The sequence below is a fragment of the Nerophis ophidion genome, linkage group LG05, assembly GCF_033978795.1.
Source record: "Nerophis ophidion isolate RoL-2023_Sa linkage group LG05, RoL_Noph_v1.0, whole genome shotgun sequence".
Taxonomy (NCBI): Eukaryota; Metazoa; Chordata; class Actinopteri; order Syngnathiformes; family Syngnathidae; genus Nerophis; species Nerophis ophidion.
In genome coordinates this window covers 75,394,049-75,416,176 of record NC_084615.1, presented here as the reverse complement: position 1 = coordinate 75,416,176, position 22,128 = coordinate 75,394,049, and the positions used below count along the sequence as shown (strand labels likewise).

Below are 22,128 nucleotides of genomic sequence, written 5' to 3'. Positions count from 1 at the left end.
GGAAGGGACGGCGCGAAAGTCTGTTGAAATAAAAAGTGTTTCTCGCCTTCCTCTCTGTCATTTTTTCATAATAATGAACTGGCAGCAGCCAGCGTCATCTCACAAGACCCTCGGGTGCCGTGAATGTCAATCAAGCAAGCTACGGAATTTGCCGCCAATGTTTTTCTTGTAAAGTGTATGGAAGCTGGATGAATTAGATGCCAAAAACCAACCACTTTCATGTGGTATTGTACAGAAAGGACAACTTGTTTTCTCCTCCATTTGAAAATGTGGGCGTTATCATCATTACTGTCTGATTCCAATCAATGCAAGTCATCAGAATCAGGTAATACACCAACTTATATTCTTGTCTTTGTGAAAGAAAGACATCTATATGTGTTACACATGCTTGTATTATCATTAAACACATTTAACTTGTTTACAAAAATGTCTCTTTCATAAATAAATAAATAAATAAATATAAATGATATATATAAATGAGGTAGATCCCCTCGAGTTGGTCAATCGAAAAGTAGCTCGCCTGCAGAAAAAGTGTGGACACCCCTGATCTACATTGTTTATTCTAGAATTTTTAAATATGCCCTTGTTCATCTTAGCTCTGAAGTTAAGTGGCATATATTTGGTGTTTACATTGTTGTGTCTAAATAAGCCGGCTTTTCACGCTCATTATTGAAGTACTCCATTTTTCACTCCCCAAACACTTTGAATGCACGCACACGGTTGTTTCTGTAATGGATCTTTTAAAGACTCAAGGTCGTAAAACTGAACTTGCTTTGTGTTCTGCAAATGCAGTGGCTCAATAATCACATTAGTTTATAACTATTTTAATAATAGGTATATTCTAAAAATTATTCTACTATTTAAAATAGATGCAGCTTAACAATAGACCTGGTAAATTAGGGTAATTTATTGGCATATTTTGGGTTTGGCTCACAAAAAATATTTGAGTTGGTTCGAAACCGCAATCCATGCAGGAGTCTACCCTCGGGTTGAAATTGGGTGGAGTGTATCGGGCTTGGTGTCGGCTGGCTTTGACTTCTTGGTGACAGCAGTGTGGTCACGCATCCACACCGCTGTTGTCAACGCATATTCGTGCATTTGTGGGGCAATCACCTGTTTAAGCATGACTGCATGACATTGAATAATGCATCTTACACTATTCTGTATACATAGGTGTATGAGTGCATGCACAGTATGCATGCACACTTGTGTATAAATAACAAAATGTGTGTCAGACGGTGATTAAACCAGTGTGTGTTTGAATCAACAGGAAGCGCCTTATGTGATGTACAAGAAAAATTATATGCATCTGGAGGGGAATGACAGATACGAAGGCTACTGCGTCGATTTAGCATCTGAGATTGCCAAACATGTTGGAATTAAGTACAAACTGTCTATAGTAATGGATGGGAAGTACGGAGCCCGAGACCCAGAGACCAAGCAGTGGAACGGGATGGTGGGTGAACTGGTCTATGGGGTGAGTACTGGGAGCCTTGTTTTTCGCTGATTACATGACAGTTTGCAAGGAACTTCAACATGAGAGGAGATCTCATTATTCTGTCTTAAGCTTATCACCAACAACTCATTGGCTTTTACCCACTTCAAAGTCTTAAAGCTGTCAGGGGGATGCTATGAGGGAACTTGTCCGACAAAGCCTCAAGCACGGGAGTGTTGGTGATCATCTTTAGACGGAGAAAATGAAATCATTTCTCAGTGCTGTTCATTGCAATAATTTGCTTGCATAGCCTAGAAATGTGCCAAGTGAGTACATGAAAACAATGAATCCATGTAGAAAACGCACCTCGTTGAGACGTTTAACACTCATTTGAAGTGATCGCGTAACGAAGTTCGATGTTTTCTGTGAATGATGAATACCCCACATTGTAAATTCAACAGCTGACAGAAGCAAGAGTTAAAACGGTGGTTTGCGGTTAGAGACAACACGATCCATATGTGTTGTACGCCAAAAAGGTGGAGGCCTGCACATTAGCAAAGGGTCATGCCATGCATCTGACAGTCTGACATAGACCTCAGGCTATTGCAACACCAACGTTACCCCTCGTCTGCGTCTTTCTCTGAGCCAACAATAGTTGACTCGAGGCCGAATACAAAATGCAGAAGGGGTTAGGATTTTCTCTTCTGTTCAATTTCCCAACCATCAGCCTGCGAGATTGCATGGTTTGATGCACTATCGTCTCCAAATTATCTCTCAAATGGGAAAACTCCACTTCCTGCAGATTGAGTGTGGTAAAATAGATATTTCACATCACTCTCAAGTCTTTCCAGGCCTGCAATTTTGCAGCAGGTGAGCCGGGACTAATAGTTGTGTACATTTTGACCTTTTGACCGTTGAATTAATTTGAATTTGGTTGTCTTTTAAAGGTTAAGCCTGAGGCTGCTATTGCTTCTCCCGGCCATTGATTGAGCGCTGCTTACGCCTGTACAAGGATTAAATGGTTATAGCCACTCACAATGATGTGTTGACAGGGTAGAGGAAACAATTGTATTTATTTGGTCTATTTGTGCTGCTCCGAGTGGAACTTGAAAACATTTCCATTGCGCCTCAACCCCATGTTTTCTCAATTTCCGAACCGAGACGTCACTGCCCAATACAAAGGTCTATCGTAAACGCACAATGAAGGGGAGTTTTTGTTGACACAAAGTCAACAATTGAAACCAGTGAACATATTGTTGCAGTCAAATAATCAATGAAATTGGCCAAATAATAACAATTGGTGGTTAAACTTTATGGTAATATATTGTTTTCGGCTATGGCATTGCTCAAATTTACCAACAATTGCAGCACTTAGCAAATGACGTAAGTTGTAGTTATTTGTTCATAATCTGCCACACTAAGCGTGTTCGACAGAAAACTACCGTTTTCCTGTGTATGTTTTGCAGACTGCCCTATGATGTCTTCACTTTCTTTGAGTTCCATCAAATTTGTGCTAACCTCTCGTACTTTACTTGGAAGTTTTCAGCTGCAGCAAATCACTTGTAACCTGACTGTTCATGCAAGTCCTAACTAACGTTGATACTGTGCATGTTCCTGTTTCCAGAGAGCAGATATAGCTGTTGCACCTCTCACTATTACTCTGGTTCGAGAGGAGGTGATTGACTTTTCCAAGCCATTTATGAGTTTGGGCATCTCCATTATGATAAAGAAGCCTCAAAAGTCCAAGCCTGGCGTTTTCTCCTTCCTGGACCCACTGGCCTATGAGATCTGGATGTGTATAGTGTTTGCCTATATTGGGGTGAGCGTGGTTCTATTCCTGGTCAGTCGGTTCAGTCCCTACGAGTGGAACCTCGAGGATCAGGATGAGACAAAGGACGCTCAGATGCCCCCTGACCCTCCCAATGACTTTGGGATCTTCAATTCTCTCTGGTTCTCACTGGGCGCCTTCATGCAGCAGGGCTGTGATATCTCCCCAAGGTGGGTTCAGTGGAGGACAGCACACCATTATACACTCGTAGTAACATTTGGATACAGGTCAGGCATCTTCCTTTCTTGCCCTTTGAGATAACAATCAATTAAAACTAAAATTAGACCAATAGAGTTATTACATGACTAAAGTTTACGAAATGAATACGATTGATGACCATTCAGTCTACAAATGAAAGTAGCCTAAAAATATAATCTGTATTTGTTCCTTAACTCCCCTGGGAACAACACCCACTCTTGAATTTTGCAATATACTTGACTGTTTGTCAGATTATTTTGTCAATTCATGCAGAAAAAAAAACCAAGCAAACTCTGCCTAGTCAGTTTTCCCTTATGGACTTTGATTTGTTACATACATCTTGGAAAAGAAGAGGGTTTTCCCCTTACTGTTACCACAAAGTTGAAAACATAAGCCAAAAATATATTGATTTGATAGCACATTACAGTTCAATGGGAACTGAAGGGTGTAACTCGGCCCATGATGGAATAATTGACTAAGGTATGTCTCAATGGAGCAGTTGATGTAGTTTCATGGATCCATTACAGGATGTTTTACCTAAAAATGTCCTGACTTCAGTTGTTCAACCATTTTCTATATACAGTACATTAAATTTCAAGGAAGTTAACAATGTGGCCAGTGTTGCTTGTGATGATTCTCAATGATCCGGGTCATTGAATTCTAATGGCATTGTACCCACCAACAATTGTTGTCTTCTTGGCACTGTTCCCACTTATGACAATAAATATACAGCAGCATACTCTCAGACTTGAGCTCTCCAATCTAGCCTGTGTGCATTCATTGATGAAGCCTGGTTGGATAATTGATTAAACACCCTGAAAATGTGGTCTGTTAAAGAACTGTAGTGGTCATGTATATAATTTAATTCTGTGTTTCCAATGTCATGGACGATCTTCTCTCAGGTCCCTGTCAGGACGTATCGTTGGTGGGGTGTGGTGGTTCTTCACCCTCATCATCATCTCCTCCTACACAGCCAACCTGGCTGCCTTCTTGACAGTGGAGAGGATGGTCTCACCTATAGAGAGCGCAGAAGATCTGGCCAAGCAAACAGAGATAGCCTATGGCACTCTGGACTCAGGTTCCACAAAAGAGTTTTTTAGGGTGAGTTGTTGCATGAACCACAAATCATCACCATCGCATCACAATGCTCGTTGAAGCAAAAAAAAACACATTGTGTTGCTTGACCTGAACAAGACTGTACCAAATGAGGTGTGGTGACAGAAAAGTGGATCTCGAACTCTTTTGACAAGAATATGCATGCGGCAGTGGTGCAGTGTGCAACCTTGAGGCACCGGAACTGTCAGCAGAAAGTGTGATAACAACACAGAAGACTCGGAGGTGATAAAAACTGAAGGCTAATCAAAGCACCCACATCAGGCTCAAGACTCAGAGGGGTCAGCTCCTGAAATATAATTAGTTACCTGGCCAGGGCTGGCAAATTGGACATGATGAAGAAGAGGCCTGCACGTTAAAGGGGAACATTATCACCAAACCTATGCAAGCGTCAATATATACCTTGAAGTTGCAGAAAAAAGACCATGTATTTTTTTAAACGATTTCCGAACTCAAAATGGGTGAATTTCGGCGAATTAAACACCTTTCTGTTTATCGGTGTTGTAGCGATGACGTCAGAACGTGACGTCACCGGGGTAATTCATCCGCCATTTTCATTTTCACATTACAAACACCAGGGTCTCAGCTCTGTTATTTTCTGTTTTTTCGACTATTTTTTGGAACTTTGGAGAATTCACGCCTCGTCGGTGTGTTGTCGGAGGGTGTAACAACACTAACAGGGAGGGATTCAAGTTGCACCACTGGCAAGAAATCTGCCGCCAGACCCACATTGAATGTGCCAGAGTGTCTTCACATTTTACCGGCGATGCTAAGACAGACATGGCACAGAGATGTATGGATAACCTGCAGATGCATTTCCAACGATAAAGTCAACGAAATCACAAAGGTGATGGTGTTGACTTATGTGCTAATCAGACATATTTGGTCGCAGCATGACTGCCAGCTAATCGATGTTAACATGCTATGCTAATCGATGCTAACATGCTATTTACGCTAGCTGTATGTACATTTGAAACTAGATACCCACATTTAATGCGAAACAAACACTTACCAATCGACGGATTTAAATTGCTCCCGTGTCTCAAGATGCGAAAGTCCTGATCGTTTGGTCCGCACATTTTACCGGCGATGCTAATAAGGCAGCCATGCTATGGGCCACTTCATTAGGTACACCCATGCTATGGCCGAATAGCGTCAATAGCTATTCGCTGAATAGCTTAAGTTTCTTCTTCAATTTCGTTTTCGCTATCTGCCTCCATACTCCGACCATCTGTTTCAATGCATACGTAATCTATTGAATCCCTTAAGCCGCTGAAATCCGAGTCTGAATCCGAGCTAATGTCGCTATATCTTGCTGTGGTAACCGCCATGTTGTTTGTATTGGCAGCCCTGTATGACGTCACAGGGAAATGGACAGTCGCATCGCAAATAGCGAAAATCAAGCACTTTCAAGCTTTTTTTAGGGATATTCCGGGAGATGTAAAATTTTGAAAAAAACTTCGAAAAATAAAACAAGCCACTGGGAACTGATTTTTATTGTTTTTAACCCTTTTGAAATTGTGATAATGTTCCCCTTTAAGCTGAGCTTTAGAATAAACAGTATGTCCAGCACGGCTATTAAGTTAAAAATGAAGAAAAATCTGAATCCACATTAGTCACTAAAAGTAGACCGCATGCTCACTCAGCAAGGGTTCCAACAAAACTTCATATTTTGATGTGACATCCTTTTGTGTTGAGGCTGTTGCTATAGCAACATCGGTTCTGCAGTCCTATAAAAGTGTTGTAAAAGGAATAGGTAATAATCAAACAGCCCTGCCTGTGTAGAATTACATTTTTCCTGCTTAAAGGAGAACTTAGTTTTCTGTAAAACATTAAAAGTAAAGTTTCAAAATATATTTGCCTACAAAAAAATGTAACGGAAGGGAATGTGTCAACTCTCTGTTCACCATTGAACACTTAAGAATGACTGCTTCTTTCATCAGAGATGCTGCACATGCGACAACATATAATGCAGGTTTATGTTTGGAAACAATGGCGGCTAGCAATTATAGTTTAGGTTCCCAACCTGACAATACAGACACATCAGGTCCGCTCATAGAATGTCTGACAAGAGGTCGCCAAGTAACGCATTTTCCTGGCTTCTGTGGAACGAATGTCCTACTTACCACCAAACGTTCAAACAGAAAACTGACATGTGTGAACTGCTATTCTGAGTGAATTTTAATTAAAGCTGTAGAGGCTTGACAACAAAAAGAAAACAACCTCCATCTTAATGAGATCCATACGGCATCAGCCAGCTGGATTTTTCAGTCTCTCAAAATAATCATATGTTGCCAAGCCTGTGACATCCCTGGCTTGAATTTTTGATGACTGCACCTGTCTTGTGCGCCACCACTTTATGACACGTTGACAAAGCCTAGACATAAGACTAGTAGTTTGTGCAGAAGCAAAGACATGAAGAGAAGTAGAGTCGTCATCATCATCATTTTCTAGACCAATTTCCCCACATTAGAATTACGGTTGAGCTCAAGCCTGACAGGGCACATCTAGACAAACAACCCATCACACTCCCGTTCACACCTATGAACAATTAAAAGTGTCCAATTAGCCCCGTGTTTGGGGAATGTGGGAGAAAGCCGGAGCACCCAGAGAAAACCCACACACACTCCTAACTGCGAAGAGAACTGTGCAGTCCAATGTTAGGGTCTGTCTTCCAAAATGCATCAGTTAAATAGCACTAACAAGGACGATGGTTCTGGGAGACGGTTGATGTACCCACAAGGCTTCGGAAGTTGGTAGTATGTAGACATGCTACATTACACATTTAAATCGATATGGTACCAGTTCCCAATACAGAGGAATCAATACCAGTACTCAGCTGTACCAACTCTTAGTACTTTTGTGTGTTAAAATTGGGTTGACTACTTTCTTGCCCCGATGTGGGATCTGAGCCGAGGATGTCATTGTGGCTTGCGCAGCCCATTGAGACACTCGTGATTTAGGGCTATATAAGTAAACTTTGAATGATTGAAAATGTGTTAAAGGGGAACATTATCACCAAACCTATGCAAGCGTCAATATGTACCTTGATGTTGCAGAAAAAAGACCATGTATTTTTGTAACCCATTTCCGAACTCTAAACGGGTGAATTTTGGAAAATTAAACGCCTTTCTGTTTATCGCTCTTTTAGCGATGACGTCAGAACGTGATGTCACCGAGTTTTTCACATTACAAACACCGGGTCTCAGCTCTGTTATTTACCGTTTTTTCGACTATTTTTTGGAACCTTGGAGACATCATGCCTCGTCGGTGTGTTGTCGGAGGGTGTAACAACACTAACAGGGAGGGATTCAAGTTGCACCACTGGCAAGAAATCTGCTGCCAGACCCCCATTGAATTTGCCAGAGTGTCTGCGATGCTAAGACAGACATGGCACAGAGATGTATGGATAACCTGCAGATGCATTTGCAACGATTAAGTCAACGAAATCACAAAGGTGAGTTTTGTTGATGTTGTTGACTTATGTGCTAATCAGACATATTTGGTCACGGCAAGACTGCCATTTAATCAATGCTAACATGCTATGCTAATCGATGCTAACATGCTCTTTACGCTAGCTGTATGTACATTTGAAACTAGATACCCACATATAATGCGAAACAAACACTTACCAATCGACGGATTTAAGTTGCTCCAGTGTCACAAGATGCGAAAGTCCTGATCGTTTGGTCCGCACATTTTACCGGCGATGCTAATAAGGCAGCCATGCTATGGGTCACTTCATTAGGTACACCCATGCTATAGCCAAATAGCGTCAATAGCTATTCGCTCAATAGCTTCAGTTTCTTCTTCAATTTCGTTTTTGCTATCTGCCTCCATACTCTGACCATCTGTTTCAATACATGCGTAATCTGTTGAATCGCTTAAGCCGCTGAAATCCGAGTCTGAATCCGAGCTAATGTCGCTATATCTTACTGTGGTAACCGCCATGTTGTTTGTATTGGCAGCCCTGTATGACGTCACAGGGAAATGGACACTCGCATCGCAAATAGCGCAAATCAAGAACTTTAAAGCTTTTTTTAGGGATATTCCGGGAGGTGTAACATTTTGAAAAAAACTTCAAAAAATAAAACAAGCCACTGGGAACTGATTTTTATTGTTTTTAACCCTTTTGAAATTGTTATAATGTTCCCCTTTAATAAATGTTAGAACGTAACACTTCGCTTTGCTGTCCAGCTGTTATCATATTTTCTTACACTTCTGTGTCTTATTTAAATTACTGTCCTGTACTGTACTATATCGTACAACTTTTCATGCAGTTGCAATTCCAAGACGTTAGATGGCAGTAGTGTATAGACTATGAGGTGTTGCTTTAGCCAAGATGTAGTCTTTGCCATTAAGTTGAATGTGCCAGCCTTTTCTCTTGTTGAGCACTACAAGGTGTTGTAGGGACGGCGTGGCGCAGTGGGAGAGTGGCCGTGCGCAACCCGAGGGTCCCTGGTTCAAATCCCACCTAGAACCAACCTCGTCACGTCCGTTGTGTCCTGAGCAAGACACTTCACCCTTGCTCCTGATGGGTGCCGGTTGGCGCCTTGCATGGCAGCTCCCTCCATCAGTGTGTGAATGTGTGTGTGAATGGGTAAATGTGGAAGTAGTGTCAAAGCGCTTTGAGTACCTTGAAGGTAGAAAAGCGCTATACAAGTACAACCCATTTATCATTTATCATTTGTAACGGTAAGTATTGTATTTATTACACAACAGCTGTTTGGTTGTGACGTCCATCTTAGTTGTCATTTTTATTACCGAACATGGAGGAATCAAAATCGATATGTAAATTCAGGTTGGTGAGGAAATCTTCCACCAACTGGAGGAGTTCAAGTACGTAGGAGTCTTGTTCACGAGTGAGGGATGAGTGGATCGTGAGATCGACAGGCAGATCGGTGCGGCGTCTTCAGTAATGCGGACGTTGTACCGATCTGTTGTGGTGAAGAAGGAGCTGAGCCGGAAGGAAAAGCTCTCAATTTACCGGTCGATCTACGTTCCCATCCTCACCTATGCTCATGAGATTTGGGTTTTGACTGAAAGGACAAGATCACGGGTACAAGCGGCTGAAATGAGTTTCCTCCGCCAGGTGGCGGGGCTCTCCCTTAGAGATAGGGTGAGAAGCTCTGTCATCTGGGAGGAACTCAGAGTAAAGCCGTTGTTCCTCCACATTAAGAGGAGCCAGATGAGATGGTTTTGCCACCCAAACGCCTCCCTAGGAGGCCACGGGGAAGACCCAAGACATGTTCGGAAGACTATGTCTCTCGGCTGGCATGGGAACGCCTCAGGATCCCCCGGGAGGAGCTGGACGAAGTGGCTGGGGAGAGGGAATTCTTGACTTTTCTGCTTAGGCTGCTGCCCCCGCGACCCGACCTCGGATAAGCGGAAGAAAATGGATGAATGGATGGAAAATCGCTTATGTTATCGGTAGCTATGGCAAATCCAGTGTAAATTAACATCAAGCTTGTGCATTTTGAAAAGCGGAACCTTTACTTTTGACTGGTTTCTTCTTGTTTGGTTGCCATTGAATATCGTTACGTTACCTAGAGGCAGTTTGGCTGAGTCTGCTCTGAGTCTTTGACTGTTTTTTTCCCCGCTTGCAAGTCTGCAAAATTATGTGATGTCACTTGCAGCTCGCGATGGGAATCGAAAACTGGTTCCCAGTCCACCAATTCCTTGGAGTCGCTTGCCATTCATTCAAACAGTTCTCCTATCGATCCTTCTGGCTGGGGATAATGTTGCGTAGTGACTTCAGATTTGAAAATGGTGGAGCCCGAGCAGAACATAATAATTATAAGGCTGCTGGTTTATCAAGAGGAGGCCATGTGAGCAATATGCTGAAACATTTGAACACACAGCATGCAATAATTATAAATGAAAATTGCGTTTTGAAGCGCTCCGATCTCATTCCAGGCCGCGGTAACACGTCATCTGAATACAACAGGAACTAATGAACACTCCCTATAATGTTGGCGCTATTACATGTTGAATTGAAATGAATTCCTTTTAGGCCCTGCAATGAGGTGGCGACTTGTCCAGGGTGTACACTGCCTTCCGCCCAAATGTAGCTGAGATAGGCGCCAACGCCCCCCGCGACCCCAAAAAAGGGAATAAGCGGTAGAAAAATGGATGGATGAATGGATGGTTCCTTCTCATTTAGACGAGCATAACAGATGCATTCCTGCAGACAAATATCACCGAGCCGTCACTAAGTTTGTGGTCAAAAGTTTTCATTTTCGCTAGGTTCAGTTGTAGTCAGAGAAAAGTTGCATGTTTTCTTACAACCAGATTTTCTCTGAGTCATTATATTATAAAAGTGAAACTCATAAAATTTGAATATTGCGTAAAAGTCACTTCATGTCAACATCCATCCATCCATCCATCCATCTTCTTCCGCTTATCCGAGGTCGGGTCGCGGGGGCAACAGCCTAAGCAGAGAAACCCAGACTTCCCTCTCCCCAGCCACTTCGTCTAGCTCTTCCCGGGGGATCCCGAAGCGTTCCCAGGCCAGCCGGGAGATATAGTCTTCCCAACGTGTCCTGGGTCTTCCCCGTGGCCTCCTACCGGTTGGGGTTGGACGTGCCCTAAACACCTCCCTAGGGTGGCATCCTTACCATATGCCCGAACCACCTCATCTGGCTCCTCTCGATGTGGAGGAGCAGCGGCTTTACTTTGAGTTCCTCCCGGATGGCAGAGCTTCTCACCCTATCTCTAAGGGAGAGCCCCGCCTCACGGCGGAGGAAACTCATTTCGGCCGTTTGTACCCGTGATCTTATCCTTTCGGTCATGACCCAAAGCTCATGAACATAGGTGAGGATGGGAACGTAGATCGGCCGGTAAATTGAGAGCTTTGCCTTTTGGCTCAGCTCCTTCTTCACCACAACGGATCGGTACAACGTCCGCATTACTGAAGACGCCGCACCGATCCGCCTGTCGATCTCACGATCCACTCTTCCCTCACTCGTGAACAAGACTCCTAGGTATTTGAACTCCTCCACTTGGGGCAGGGTCTCCTCCCCAACCCGGAGATGGCACTCCACCCTTTTCCGGGAGAGAACCATGGACTCGGACTTGGAGGTGCTGATTCTCATTCCGGTCGCTTCACACTCGGCTGCGAACCGATCCAGCGAGAGCTGAAGATCCCGGTCAGATGAAGCCATCAGGACCACATCATCTTCAAAAAGCAGAGACCTAATCCTGCGGTCACCAAACCGGAATCCCTCAACGCCTTGACTGCGCCTAGAAATTCTGTCCATAAAAGTTATGAACAGAATGGGTGACAAAGGACAGCCTTGGCGGAGTCCAACCCTCACTGGAAACGTGTCCGACTTACTGCCAGCAATGCGGACCAAGCTCTGACACTGATCGTACAGGGAGCGGACCGCCACAATAAGACAGTCCGATACCCCATACTCTCTGAGCACTCCCCACAGGACTTCCCGAGGGACACGGTCGAATGCCTTCTCCAAGTCCACAAAGCACGTCAGCATGTCAGCAATTAACTTCCAATTTGAAATTAAAATGTGATATCTACTCATTACATGCAAGCCTTTATTGGTAATAATTCAGATCAACATGGCTCACAGTTTTTGAAACCTAACATTTACTGAGATTTTCAATTTTAAAATTTTTCATCAATTGTAAGCCAGAATCATCAAAATTATAACCAATTAAAAACTTGATAAGTTTTTCTCACATGTTACTAAAAAGTAAGTTTTTGTGTAATTTGCACACGATTAAATTCTATAGAAGAATATTAATTACTTTAAAAAAAATTATGTTTTAGGGCAACACGGTGGTAGAGGGGTTAGTGCGTCTGCCTCACAATACGAAGGTCCTGAGTAGTCCTGAGTTCAATCCCGGGCTCGGGATCTTTCTGTGTGGAGTTTGCATGTTCTCCCCATGACTGCGTGGGTTCCCTCCGGGTACTCCGGCTTCCTCCCACTTCCAAAGACATGCACCTGGGGATAGGTTGATTGGCAACACTAAATTGGCCCTAGTGTGTGAATGTTGTCTGTCTATCTGTGTTGGCCCTGTGATGAGGTGGCGACTTGTCCAGGGTGTACTTCGCCTTCCGCCCGATTGTAGCTGAGATAGGCGCCAGCGCCCCCCACGACCGCTAAGGGAATAAATGGTAGAAAATGGATGGATAGATGGCAAAACATGACATCTCACTTTTAACGTAAGAAGTTACTCTCACATGTTACTAAAAAGTATGTTTTTGTGTAATTTGCAGACGATTAAATTCTATAGAAGAATATTATGAATTGTATTTTATATAGCGCTTTTCTCAAGTGACTCAAAGCGCTTTACATTGTGACACCCAATATCTAAGTTACATTTAAACCAGTGTGGGTGGCACTGGGAGCAGGTGGGTAAAGTGTCTTGCCCAAGGACACAACGGCAGTAACTAGGATGGCACAAGCGGGAATCGAACCTGCAACCCTCAAGTTGCTGGCACGGCCACTCTACCAACCGAGCTATGCCGCCCCAAGAAGAATATTAATTTCTTCAAAAAAGTTCTGTTTTCGGGCTTCACGGTCAAAGAGGGGTTAGTGCGTCTGCCTCACAATACGAAGGTCCTGAGTAGTCAGGGTTCTTTTCTTTCTCCTATGTCCCCCCTCCCTTGTGGAGGGGGTCCGGTCCGATGACCATGGATGAAGTACTGGCTGTCCAGAGTCGAGACCCAGGATGGACCGCTCGCCTGTATCGGTTGGGGACATCTCTACGCTGCTGATCCGCTTGAGATGGTTTCCTGTGGACGGGACTCTCGCTGCTGTCTTGGATCCGCTTGAACTGAACTCTCGCGGCTGTGTTGGAGCCACTATGGATTGAACTTTCACAGTATCATGTTAGACCCGCTCGACATCCATTGCTTTCGGTCCCCTAGAGGGGGGGGGTTGCCCACATCTGAGGTCCTCTCCAAGGTTTCTCATAGTCAGCATTGTCACTGGCGTCCCACTGGATGTGAATTCTCCCTGCCCACTGGGTGTGAGTTTTCCTTGCCCTTTTGTGGGTTCTTCCGAGGTTGTTGTAGTCGTAATGATTTGTGCAGTCCTTTGAGACATTTGTGATTTGGGGCTATATAAATAAACATTGATTGATTGATTGATTGAATCCCGGGCTCGGGATCTTTCTGTGTGGAGTTTGCATGTTCTCCCCGTGAATGCGTGGGTTCCCTCCGGGTACTCCGGCTTCCTCCCACTTCCAAAGACATGCACCTGGGGATAGGTTGATATGCGACACTAAATTGGCCCTAGTGTGTGAATGTTGTCTGTCTATCTGTGTCGGCCATGTGATGAGGTGGCGACTTGTCCAGGGTGTACTCCGCCTTCCGCCCGATTGTAGCTGAGATAGGCACCAGCGCCCCCCGCGATCCCAAAGGGGAATAAGCGGTAGAAAATAGATGAATTCCTAATTAGATGTACAATATGTATGGCTTTGTTGTATTTTTTTTTATTTACAGCTTTAGGTTTTTCTTTGCTTTGTATTGTTATGACGTAAAGATCACTTTGACAGGATATCTGTATACCGACATTTAGAAGGGGCCTGGTCAGAGGATATGCCATGACCCCCTCTCTGACTGTGCCACGGAAAATCGTTGTAATTTGCCGTCTAAATTCAGCCTTGACGAGTCCATCAAAAGGCTTTTGTTGTGAAATGCGTGTAAAATGGAAAAATGGGGCATGATAATAGCTTCAATAGCACATTGGTTGTCTAATTACATGAAAAAAACTCGGGTGAGACCGTCAAAGACCCCTTCTTGCACCTCATTTAACATCGTAACAATGAAACGAGGACATGATGGATAGGAATGAGACCGCAGCTTTGTTTGCCCCTCAAATCATTTTACATTAAAGTCTGAAGGGCAAGCATCAAGCATTTTACTAGCGTACAGGTGGGATGAAGATGGAACAACAGCTTTTGCGCAGTGACTGAGGCATTTTTGCTAAGCATAAAAATCAATTTCACGTCTCAGCTATTGTGACGCAGACATTAGAGCTTCTGCATGGTCCGACACGAGGTTTAATGAGTAGATTTTCTAAGCGGAGCAGACCTGCTTCTGGCCAGACTTGCATGAAGAGAAGACAATTTATTCCAGGAATCCTGAGGCTCCACCGCAATCGCATCGACGCTTTGTAACATGACTCCCAGAGCTCTTGTCACCATGTGTTTCAGTGGAGTATCGACTGATGGAGCTTCTGTAAAGATTACAGCTTGTTTGCATATAAGAGGGAGCTATCAGATGTAATAATAGACTGCTGTGAGATAGACGTGACCTCTGGCGAAGCTTTGTCCTTATAGAGCCTCGCTTCTGGGGGCAAAGATCTGTCAGTTGGCATTCCGTCCATATATGACACAAAGTACGCCCTCAGAGCGTCAAGTTGTATTTCTTGGGACAAAGGTAGTCCACAGAGAATATGGAACGAAGGCTGTGGTAGAACCACAAACGCTGTGAATGTTAAAGGGGGAAATTATCACAATTTAAAAAGGGTTAAAAACAATAAAAATCAGTTCCCAGTGGCTTGTTTTATTTTTCGAAGTTTTTTTCAAAATTTTACACCTCTGGGAATATCCCTAAAAAAAGCTTTAAAGTTCTTGATTTTCGCTATTTGCGATGCGACTGTCCATTTCCCTGTGACGTCATATACAAACAACGTGGCGATTACCACAGCAAGATATAGCGACATTAGCTCGGATTCAGACTCGGATTTCAGCGGCTTAAGCGATTCAACAGATCACGCATGTATTGAAACAGATGGTCGGAGTATGGAGGCAGATAGCGAAAACGAAATCGAAGACGAAATCGAAGCTATTGAGCGAATAGCTATTGACGCTATTCCGCCATAGCATGGGTGTACCTAATGAAGTGGCCCATAGCATGGCTGCCTTATTAGCATCGCCGGTAAAATGTGCGGACCAAACGATCAGGACTTTCGCATCTTGTGACACTGGAGCAACTTAAATCCGTCGATTGGTAAGTGTTTGTTTCGCATTAAATGTGGGTATCTAGTTTCAAATGTACATACAGCGAGCGTAAATAGCATGTTAGCATCGATTAGCGTAGCATGTTAGCGTCGATTAGCTGGCAGTCATGCTGCGACCAAATATGTCTGATTAGCACATAAGTCAACAACATCAACAAAACTCACCTTTGTGATTTCGTTGACTTAATCGTTGCAAATGCATCTGCAGGTTATCCATACATCTCTGTGCCATGTCTGTCTTAGCATCGCCGGTCAAATGTGAAGACACTTTGGTACGTTCAATGGGGGTCTGGCGGCAGATTTCTTCCCAGTGGTGCAACTTGAATCCCTCCCTGTTAGTGTTGTTACACCCTCCGACAACACACCAACGAGTCTCCAAGGTTCCAAAAAATGGTCGAAAAAACGGAAAATAACAGAGCTGAGACCCGGTGTTTGTAATGTGAAAATGAAAATGGCGGGTGTGTTACCTCGGTGACGTCACGTTCTGACGTCATCGCTAAAAGACCGATAAACAAAAAGGCGTTTAACTTGCCAAAATTCACCCATTTAGGGTTCGGAAATCGGTTAAAAAAATACATGCGTCTTTTTTCTGCAACATCAAGGTATATATTGACGCTTACATAGGTTTTGTGATAATGTTCCCCTTTAAAGGGAAACAGTGGAGGGTGAAGAAAGACTTGCAGTGTAGAGCCTATAATGAAAGAACTCTGCAATGCCAAGACAAGAAATAAACAGGCAATAGTCCAAAGAGTAGTGGCCAGAGGTCTGGGAGAGATCCGTAATTTGGAATCAATACAGATTAAGTGGTTATTTAGAATGGAGAGGACAATTGCTTTTTTTTTTAATTCTGCCCTTAAATAACCTTTCTACTTTTACATATAGCCTCCAAAAAGCCTTAAATGTTTGATTAATCACAGGGAAGGCTACTATTTGTAGATACCGGCATCAAACTACCAATCAAGATGGTGGCTTTATTTTTCATCTCAAACAAAAACATTTTAATGTACACACTGCAAAAACTGAAATCTAAGTAAGATTAAATATTTCAAATTGTTTATTTTCTGTTTAAAGGGGAACATTATCACCAAACCTATGCAAGCGTCAATATATACCTTGATGTTGCAGAAAAAAGACCATGTATTTTTTTAACTGATTTCCGAACTCTAAATGGGTGAATTTTGGCAAATTAAACGCCTTTCTGTTTATCGCTCTTTTAGCGATGACGTCAGAACGTGACATCACCGAGGTAACACACCCGCCATTTTCATTTTCACATTACAAACACCGGGTCTCAGCTCTGTTATTTACCGTTTTTTCGACTATTTTTTGGAACTTTCGAGAATTCACGCCTCGTCGGTGTGTTGTCGGAGGGTGTAACAACACTAACAGGGAGGGATTCAAGTTGCACCACTGGCAAGAAATCTGCCGCCAGACCCCCATTGAATGTGCCAGAGTGTCTTCACATTTTACCAGCGATGCTAAGACAGACATGGCACAGAGATGTATGGATAACCTGCAGATGCATTTGCAACGATTAAGTCAACGAAATCACAAAGGTGAGTTTTGTTGATGTTGTTGACTTATGTGCTAATCAGACATATTTGGTCACGGCATGACTGCCAGCTAATCGATGCTAACATGCTATGCTAATCGATGCTAACATGCTATTTACGCTAGCTGTATGTACATTTGAAACTAGATACCCACATTTTATGCGAAACAAACACTTACCAATCGACGGATTCAAGTTGCTCCAGTGTCACAAGATGCGAAAGTCCTGATCGTTTGGTCCGCACATTTTACCGGCGATGCTAATAAGGCAGCCATGCTATGGGCCATTTCATTAGGTACACCCATGCTATGGCCGAATAGCGTCAATAGCTATTCACTCAATAGCTTCAATTTCTTCTTCAATTTCGTTTTCGCTATCTGCCTCCGTACTCCGACCATCTGTTTCAATAGATGCGTAATTTGTTGAATCGCTTAAACCGCTGAAATCCGAGTCTGAATCCGAGCTAATGTCGCTATATCTTGCTGTGTTAACCGCCATGTTGTTTTTATTGGCTGCACTGTATGACGTCACAGGGAAATGGATAGTGGTTTCGAAGATAGCGAAAATAAGGCACTTTAAAGCTTTATTTAGGGATATTCCGGGACCGGTAAAATTTTGAAAAAAACTTCAAAAAATACACAAGCCACTGGGAACTGATTTTTATTGTTTTTAACCCTTTTGAAATTGTGATAATGTTCCCATTTATTAAGATAATTCTTCCCCTTAAGCAGACTTTATGTTTAAGTGTTTTACTTGTTTTAAAGGGGAACATTAACACAATTTCAGAAGGGTTCAAACCAATAAAAATCAGTTCCCAGTGGCTTATTTCATTTTTCAAAGATTTTTTTAAAATTTTACCCAACACGCAATATCCCGAAAAACTGCTTCAAAGTGCCTGATTTTCACCATCGCTATATCCACCCGTCCATTTTCCTGTGACGTCACTGCGTGTTGCCAATACAAACAAACATGGCGGATAGAACAGAAAGATATAGCAACATTAGCTCGGATTCAGACTCGGATTTCAGCGGCTTAAGCGATTCAACAGATTACGCATGTATTGAAACGGATGGTTGGAGTGTGGAGGCAGATAGCGAAAATGAAATTGAAGAAGAAACTGAAGCTATTGAGCCATATCACGACAGACAACGGAAACCAGAACGAATTCGGCGATCGCCTTCTAACCAACGATTGCATCTTTTGACAACTGGTGCAACTTGAATCCGTCGATTGGCATGTGTTTGTTTGGCATTAAATGTGGGTGGAGGGAAAGGCTCGATGCAAATATAGCTACAAATGAGGCATAATGATGCAATATGTACATACAGCTAGCCTAAATAGCATGTTAGCATCGACTAGCTTGCAGTTATGCCGTGCGCAAATATGTCTGATTAGCACATAAGTCAATAACATCAACAAAACTCACCTTTGTGATTTCGTTGACTTTATCGTTGGAAATGCATCTGCTTTGAGTGTCGCAGGATATCCACACATCTCTGTCGTAGCATCGCTATCGTCTGTAGCGATGCTACGACAGAACAAACGAGGGACTTTCGCATCTTTTGACCACTGGTGCAACTTGAATCCGTCGATTGGTATGTGTTTGTTTGGCATGCGAAAATGAAATTGAAGAAGAAACTGAAGCTATTGAGCCACATCACAACAGACAACGGCAAGGAGGACGAATTCGGCAATCGCCTTCTAACCAACGATTGCATCTTTTGACAACTGGTGCAACTTGAATCCGTCGATTCGTATGTGTTTGTTTGGCATTAAATGCGGGTGGAGGGAAAGGCTGGATGCAAATATAGCTACAAATGAGGCATAATGATGCAATATGTACATACAGCTAGCCTAAACAGCATGTTAGCATCGATTAACATGCCGTGACCATTGATATGTCTGATTAGCACACTACACGTAAGTCAACTTGAATCCGTCCCTGTTCGTGTTGTTACACCGAAGAGGCATAATGTCTCCAAGGTACGGAAAACAGTCAAAAAAACGTAAAATAACAGAGCTGATTTGACTTGGTGTGTGTAATGTGTTTGAGAAAATGGCGGATTGCTTCCTGTTGTGACGTCACGGGTGAAAGATCATTGCTCCGATAGCGAATAATTGAAAGGCATTTGAATCGCCAAATTCACCCTTTTATCAATAGAGTTCGGAAATCGATTAAAAAAACATATGGTCTTTTTTCTGCAACATCAAGGTATATATTGACGCTTACATAGGTCTGGTGATAATGTTTTGGTCCTAAATGATCTCAGTAATTTATTACAGCTTGTTAGTGAGATTTTATGACCTATATTGAGTAAAACATGCTTGAAACTAGAATATCAACTCTTGCAAAGCTGTGTCATCAACACTCACAAGTATAAAACTACTTTTTTAAACTACTAATTGCTTATTTCAAGCATTTAAAAAAAATCATGATTTTGACACAATTGGGTCTCATGATCAAAACACATTGACTTTGCTGTTTTAATTTCAATGAAACAATAGAAAATACGTGCTCATATAGTAGTACAGTTGACACAGTACAGTAAAGTGACAGTTAATATTTTTAAAAATTTAAATATGTGACATTTCAAAGAATTTTGAATAGAAATAGTTCATGAGCATTCAGATAAATTCCTCAAAATTAAAAAAATGTTGGGCGGGGGCCCGGGCTGTACATATGCGCACTAATTAACTAAAAGAGCACGCACTTGGCGTGATGATGTCATGTTGTCGATGGAAAAATGAATTTTTAGACAATATGATGTGCTTAAGAACAATAAATCAGTTTTTAGTATAAGTTTGCTGGTTTCAAGAAATATAATGCCGGGCACATATCATTATGACAAGATAACGGCACGAGCATTTACTTAATTTAGGGATATTTTTCAACATATTGAGCAAAAAGGTCTCTTTTTTTTCTATCAAGAAAAGTGTACTTGTTATTGGTCAGAATATCCTTAGTTTAAAATATTTTTGGGTTCATTGAGGTTAGCTAATTTTAATTGTTTTGGAAAGTCTTGACCAGCCAAATGTTCTTATTTTATTGGCAGATAATTTTGCTTAGTTCAAATAAAATATACCTATTTTTTTTCGTCTTCTTTTTGAACGCTGACTTTTTGCAGTGCACTCATCAGTTAATTAATGGCAATTGCTGGGATGTGATTGAAGTCACATCCTGCTCTTGTCTCGCCCAAGCTCTGTTTTCAATGAGTACTATGCGTTCCGAGAGGTTATCAAAAAGGATTGAAAAGCGCAAAATTTGGTGAAAAGACGAGAATAGCATGCAGATCACAGTTTGCTGTGATCACTTCATTAAAGGTTTGTTTGATATACTTTTAACGGTTATTATTTCTCATTTAAGTATTATCTTGAAATCTAGCAAAGTTCCATCCATTTTCTACCGCGTGTCCCTTTTGGGGTCGTGGGGGGTGCTGGAGACTATCTCAGGTGCATTCGGGCGGAAGGCAGGGTACACCATGGACAAGTCGCCACCTCATCGCAGGGCCAATACACATTCACACACTAGGGCAGTGGTTCTTAACCTTGTTGGCGGTACTGAACCCCACCAGTTTCATATGCGCATACCATTCTTTAGTGAAAAATAAATTATTTTTTTTTGCAAATTCAAGACAAAGTTGTATGTTTTTGGTAACACTTTAGTATGGGGGACATATTCTTAGTAACAAAGACTTAATTTAGAGTTATTTGGACACTAGGGGATAGAGATGCGCGGTTTGCGGTCTCATCCGCGGAGTCCGCGGTTAAACCGCGGGTCGGGCGGGGGACATGATGAAAAAATCGATTTTAATTAGATTCGGGCGGGTGGCGGTTGAATCATTCGGAAATATTTGATATACATGGTTCAGGGATCGGTATCCTTTACCATTCAAAGAGCCATTTAGGACTCGTGTCACAAAGCGAAGAAGACAATAGGGATATAAACAATTTTAACACTTTTAGTAATATGCACCACGCTGTGAAGCCACACCAAAGAAGAATGAAAAACACATTTCAGGAGAACATCCTCCCAGTAACACAACATAAACGCAACACAACAAATACCCACAATCCTTTGCATCTATGACACTTCCTGACGGGGGTGTCAAATATATTCAGGTTGTGTCACGGATGCAAAGGATTCTGGGTATTTGTTTTGTTGCGTTTATGTTGTGTTACTGTGAGGATGTTCTCCCGAAATGTGTTTGTCATTCTTGTTTGGTGTGGCTTCACAGCGTGGCACATTTTAGTAAGTATTAAAGTTGTTTATATCACAACCATCGGTGTACTCTGTGTCACCCAGTATGCCTTTCAATCTTGTACGTGTGATTGCGGAAGCTCCACACATGTTGCTGGACTAACATTCTGTTTGTACATGTTGTTGAAGGTGTCAAAGGCAATGGCTTCACAGCACACCCTTGTTCTTGTCATCAGGGTGAACACCATTGGATATTCACGAGAACGTTAGCGGCTCGCATTGTCTTCTTTACCCTGTGAAACGGGTTTAAATAGCTCTTTGAGTGGTGAAGGTGGCCGACCTCTGATGTATTTCAACGGGCGGGTGGCGGGCTGTTGCGGTTCTGATAAAATGTTGGTTCGGGTGGACGGCGGGTGGATGACGACTTTGCTGATGCGGTTGCGGATGATATAATTGCCTATCCGCGCATCTCTATTAGGGAAACATATTCTAAGTGATAAAGACTTAATTTAGAGTTATTTGGTTAGGGTTAGGGTGAGAGGGTTAGGGTTATAATAAGGCCATGCCGAATAAGGCAGTAATAATGGACTTAATAATGATTACTTAACAGCCAATATGTTACTAATTTGCATGTTAATAAGCAACTAATTAATGGCAAATATGGTTAAGAGGGGAGGAGTATGATTTATTAACTACAGTATTTCATATATATATATATAAATATATATATATATACATGTAGGAAATACTTGACTTTCAGTGAATTCTATGTATAAATATTTATTTTATTATATATATAAATAAAAGAAACAG

General features: G+C 42.3%; 1 protein-coding gene across 4 annotated transcripts in view; it reads left to right on the top strand.

Annotated features, from left to right (window-relative positions):
* Positions 1 to 22,128, top strand: part of gria3b (glutamate receptor, ionotropic, AMPA 3b) — a 420,593-nt gene that overhangs the window by 326,894 nt on the left and 71,571 nt on the right. For all 4 annotated transcript variants that reach the window (XR_009806959.1, XM_061901989.1, XM_061901988.1 and 1 more), the window contains 3 exons: positions 1,271 to 1,477; positions 3,060 to 3,433; positions 4,364 to 4,562. Coding sequence is in view for 3 of the 4 variants with exons in the window: in XM_061901989.1 (XP_061757973.1) it covers positions 1,271 to 1,477; positions 3,060 to 3,433; positions 4,364 to 4,562 (780 nt within the window). In the remaining variant the exon portion in view is untranslated. The remainder of the gene's footprint in view (positions 1 to 1,270; positions 1,478 to 3,059; positions 3,434 to 4,363; positions 4,563 to 22,128) is intronic.